This window comes from Leptodactylus fuscus, chromosome 3 (genome assembly GCF_031893055.1).
Source record: "Leptodactylus fuscus isolate aLepFus1 chromosome 3, aLepFus1.hap2, whole genome shotgun sequence".
Lineage (NCBI taxonomy): Eukaryota > Metazoa > Chordata > Amphibia > Anura > Leptodactylidae > Leptodactylus > Leptodactylus fuscus.
In genome coordinates, this window is record NC_134267.1 from 55,498,673 (window position 1) to 55,504,265 (window position 5,593).

General features: G+C 41.9%; 1 protein-coding gene across 1 annotated transcript in view; it reads right to left on the bottom strand.

Moving 5' to 3' along the window:
- CFAP61 (cilia and flagella associated protein 61) overlaps positions 1-5,304 on the bottom strand; it is a 227,796-nt gene extending 222,492 nt beyond the window's left edge. The window contains exons 1-4 of the mRNA XM_075267626.1: positions 5,242-5,304; positions 4,065-4,224; positions 2,404-2,557; positions 236-312 (exon numbers count right to left, since the gene is read on the bottom strand). Coding sequence (XP_075123727.1) covers positions 236-312; positions 2,404-2,557; positions 4,065-4,207 — 374 coding nt within the window. The 5' untranslated portion in view covers positions 4,208-4,224; positions 5,242-5,304. The remainder of the gene's footprint in view (positions 1-235; positions 313-2,403; positions 2,558-4,064; positions 4,225-5,241) is intronic.
- Between the last annotated feature and the right edge of the window lie 289 nt (positions 5,305-5,593).

Below are 5,593 nucleotides of genomic sequence, written 5' to 3' on the forward strand. Positions count from 1 at the left end.
CTGTGGCAAGACCCAGTGTCTAAACAGACCACACCCCCTATAATTTACAGATCTGCCTGAGACATAACTGCATTCCAAGTATTACAGCAATCTGCAATACTTGGAATACTTGAAACACAGAATTTTTCAAACATGTCATGTGAAATGTGACATGTAAAAACACAGGGAAAATGCACAGTGTGATCGTAGCCTTACAGGACTCATGACAAGTACGGTAATAAATGGTTTTTCTCACCTCATGATCTCTTTGATGCTCGCTGCTGAGAAGTCATCTTTTGACACAAAAAGATGTAAAAATAAGGTGTTCAGTGGCTGAAATGTAAGAAGTATATTGTTACAAAGACTGTGACCGAGATGCCTGGACTCTGCCATTTTTATTCCTTTGCGTGAGCAATAACAAGTAAAAAGCACCGCAGGACACATTTATAAAAGGTGTTTTTCTGCCAATTGGCTATCGTGTCATTTGTATGTGACATCTACTGAGCTCATAGTGTCAGTATGATAATGTGGGTTAGAACTCTCCAAAACTAACCATTCAGTACAGAGTTATATATCATAGATAACAACTGTCAGCCACACAGCTATTCCTCCAGACTGACACATACACATGCACAACGTATATAGGTCGGTCAGGCATGCATGTGTTCTCGATGAGGAGAGGGAAATAATCCACTACCAGACACCACTGTTTGCCCCTTCTGCTCCAGATATCTACCACTGGGGGAGCGTTATGACTCCTCCATACACATTAGATGATTAGCTGGTTCCATTGGGTGATATTTATTTAGGCTATTTATATTTATTTATTTAAGGACCCATGTATCAGACCACGGCAAAAAAAGTGCTGCAGGGAAAACTGTGGTGGAAACGCATCACAATTTTTTCTGCAGTGCTTTTTCACAGAAAGTCTGCAGAGGAAAACTTCCTCCATGAGGGTAAGTTCATACGGGGTTTTTTAGTCCGGAACCTGAGGCGGAGGCCACCTCAGGTTTCGGACTAAAAACCAGGTAGCCGCGACTGAAAGCTGGTGTACTGCATCGGCATACAGTCGCGCACTCCGCTCCAGATTAGGCCCAATGTATGGGCCTAGTCGGGAGGAGGGAGTGTCTTCAAGCGGATTCGCGAGGCGACTTAGCCTGAAGAATGAGCATCTTGCTTCTATTTCTGGGAGCCAGAACAAACTGGCTTCAATGGGAGCCATCTTTTTGGTCGGGATTTTGAGGCCATATCCGCCTCAAAATCCTGACCAACATACTCCGTGTGAACTTACCCTTATACCTACAGGTAAACCGCTGGCATTTCCATAGGTATAATTAACATGCTGCGATTTCCAAAAACGCAACAGTTTGGAAATCGCAGCATTCCTGATACGTGTATTTTTCTGGAATGTGTGGATGGGATTCCCCACTTTGCAGGGATTATAAAAGGCCGCAGTTTTTTCCCCGGCCTTAATGTATATTGTAATTTTTTTAATTGATGAGGCAAAATCAATTGCAATGAAGATAACTGATTTATCACAGCAGTACAGATGATTTCAGGCCTCTAAGGTATAGGTTGGTATATATAATTCTTCAAATGCTGCCATAGGGCAAGTTAGTTTGTAGTTTCATAGGGACTGTAAATGTGGGAAGCCAGACATTTGGCGATTCCTCTAACATTAACAATTTTTTATGAGGTCAAGTTCAATTTGAAATAAAGGACGGCTGGCACCCCCACTGATCAGCTGTTTAAGACATCTATGTTTATTTAAATAAAAAAAAACTACAAAAAAAAATATATCAATTTATGTCTCTTTTTTTGGATGGATACAAGTATGGTATACTACGCTTTTGTGTTCTTCAAAAAAAAAAAGACAAAAACAGATCCATTGTTTTTTTAAAAATTTTTGTTTAAACATTGATATCAATGTAAACGGACCATTCATTTGCATCAGTTTCCATCTGTTTTTTGCATTTGTTAAGTGGATTTATAAAAAAAATTATCTGAATGGAGCCTTAGGGTCAGTGCACACAGAGTTTTTTGGCGCTGATTTTGATGCTGAATCCACCTCAAAATCAGCCTCCAAAAAAAGCCTACCAATAGAACTCTGTCCTACCCCCTCCATTGCTTTGTATGGCACAACTTTTAGTAACAGCTTTGCATGGTATAATAGCTCGGTTCCAATAATTTGAGTGAGATGAAGATGTAGCAAACTGTAATACCAGGCAGAGCCACTACTGGAAATATGGAGCTGTTCCTGGAAAATCAATAAGCTGATTGGTGGGGGTACAGGGAGAGGGAAGCCGTATGCTGATACCATATACTGAAGAAACTATGGTCCATGAGTAATCTCCTCAGAGTCTGTGCTCAGTTCAGGACTATACATTTCATTTGCAGTTTTATTTCCACTACTGTCCTACTCACTGTGCATTTGTCCACCTCTTCATAGTTTTTATACATCCATTCCTCCCATTCAGCTTGGTCTGTGACATCCCAACTAGGATAGTCCAGGAAAGCAGCATGAGCAACAACATTGTTCTCCTCATCACTGATGGTCACAGCCAAGTTAGACTTTTCACTGAAGAAAAATAGAATTATTTTTAATATGTAATTCCATGAATTTTGTGAAATCATAGAGGCACTATATCATGGCGGTATTTTTAAAGAGGACCTTTCATGGGTTTGGGCACAGGCAGTTCTATATACTGCTGGAAAGCCGACAGTGCGCTGAATTCAGAGCACTGTCGGCTTTCCCGATCTGTGCCCCGGGTAATGAGCTTTCGGTCCCAGTACCATAGTTCTTTACAGTCAGAAGGGCATTCCTGACAGTCACTCAGGTACGTCCTTCTCCACAGCAGCGCCTATAGCGCTGTACAGTGTGAGCGGGGAGGAATGCCCCCTCCCTCTGCTCACAGTGCTTGTCCATAGACGAGTATTATCAGGAGGGGAGGGGGCGTTCCTCCCCGCTCAGCGATAAGCGCTGCTGTGGAGAAGGACGTACCTGAGTGACTGTCAAGAACACCCTTCTGACTGTAAAGCGCTACGGTACCGGGGCTGATAGCTCTTTACCCGGGGCACAGTATATAGAACTGCCTGTGCCCAAATCCATGAAAGGTCAGTTTTACTAGATGCAGATTTACTGCTATTTATAGTGAAACGCTGCGTGCGGTTGTAAATTTGTGGCATCTTTAGGCTGAGGATCCATGTAGCATAAATGCCGCAATATTGCTGCAGTGTTTCTGCAGTCACTGCAAAGTGGATGGGATTGTGGCTAATCTCATCCACACATTACACAAAAATATCCTCAGTGGAAATGTTGTGATTGCAAAAGCTGTCGCCTTTTGTAAATCACAGCATGTCAATTATACCTACGGAAATGCCAGACAGGTATAACTGAAGCAGAAAGCCCGTGCAAAAAAAACTCTGCGGATATTCTGTGAAAAGTGCTGCAGGAAAAACCGTGATGCATTTCCGCTGTGGTTTTTCCTGCAGCCCTTTTTGGCTGTGACCCGCTACATGGGGCCTTATAGCCTAACAGGGGTTTTCCAAGAACTCTTAATTGATGATTTATGCTTAGGATAGCTGATTAATTGATGATCCATTGGGGGGGAAGACACAGGGGCCCCCTGCCAATGAGCTGTTTAAGCCTGAGGTCGCACTTTGCAGAAATGCAGCCTTTTTATTGCAGGTTTTGTTGTTTTTTTTTTTCAGTCAAAGCCAAAAATGGCTACATAGGGAATGGAGAATATATAGGAAGTTCTTATACCTCTCCCTTCTGCTCAATCCATTCCTGGTTTTGGCTCAAAAAAAAGCAACAAAATTTGCAACAAAAGAAGCTGGGTTTCTGCAACGTGGGGCCTGAGCCTGTAGAGGCTTACCAAGCACAGCACTGTACATTTGTGAAGGCAGTGCAAAATATAAGAAGGTATAAGCATGAAACAATCCATAATTGCCTGTTGTATTGCCTACTGCTCCATTGCTACTTTGTCGATCCTTGCTGGTCTATGTTTACTGGTCTGCAACGATGTAACGCTAAAAACAGGGAAGAAGGTAGAAGCCAACCTAAAATCTTGTGGTGTACTTACAGTAAGTAGATAACATTGACATTTCCAAATACTCGCTTAGTGAGGACATTTTTAAGGTTGGAGATGCCCTGGACATCAAGAGACTCTGTCCTCCTGACAGTCACTACTTCTGTCCTACCAGTTTCTGAGGTCAGAATAGTCATTGTGGAAGGAATGAAAGCTGTGAGAAGTAACGGAGAGAACATAACATAAGAAATATACATATAAATGCAAGAATGTGGAATGTGGACTGATTCAAAGGAGTATTTTACAGACAAAGGATTTTTTTCCAGAAACTACAAGACCAGGGAATGGGATAAATAATTAAAAAAAAAAAAAACTCACTTCTGGTGGTGCCCTCAGATCTGTGCTCAATTCCTGAAGTGATCACATGATGGCAAACTACTAGCCATTATGGTGATCCGGCACATTCAGAACGTGACCACCAGGACCAATAAGGGGGTGTTCACACTTGCGCTGCTGCCCACCCGTCGGAAATCCGCCCAAATTGCAGAAAAACAGATTAGGAACGGCTTGCAAAAGGCCATTTAAAAACCCATTCACTTTAATAGGCTTGTAAAGCAATCCGCAGGTGTCCGTTTGCAGCCTCTCCTCTGTGAAACCACTTTTTTTGGACAGAAACAAAGTTGGACATGCAGGACTTGGTGTCCATCCAGGGTTTCTGAAATTCCTAGACAACCCCTTTAAAAGGGCTCTATCATTGGGGAAATTCATTTTCAACTAAGCATATATTTGCATAGCCTTTAGAAAGACTATTCCACACGTACCTTTAATTTGTTAAAAAGCCATTTTTGAATCAGCCCGCATTTATTGATATGCTACCCATGTAAAAGTGACTGGCGTGTTTGGGTTGAAAAGGTGCCATTACTACCCCCATCATCTGCAGATACTGAAAGAGAACTGTCATTATAATGGTATATAATATACTATATAATAAGATATAATAGCTTCTAGCACGTCAGTGTCACAAACTGATACCTGCCATAATGCATCATAATTCTGCCATATAAACACCGAGGTACAACAAGTCCCAGCAACCCAATAACTGACTATAGGTATATAGTCATAGGCAGATATAAATGGAGCATCTTTATCCCTTTATATACTATATTATATATTATCCCTTACTATATTCATCCCTTACTATATTATATCTTACTATATTATCCGGCCTTACCTGATTCTTAGGAGATGTTATTATTTCGTAGATCTAAATCCTACTGAGCAGGACGCGCTGTTTGGTTGCCATAGGAACTAAGAGGTCGGAGCGTCACCAATTGAGAGTGTTTAGGCTACAATGTCTATATTATGGTCTCCAAGAACATGGCCGTGTTCTAGTGCAGCGACCCAAGCTTATAGAAAAACTAGACAGGCAGCCATTTTTTTGGAGTCTTTAATGGTTCTTTCTGAAGGGCCATTCTCGGAATGAAAATCAATTTAGAGTACACTTTTGCCTCTAGTGTCGGGAAGGCGAGCACTGGCAGGCGCTGTAGTTCTACGTCCTGACGTCACCGCATTCTTTGGTGAAC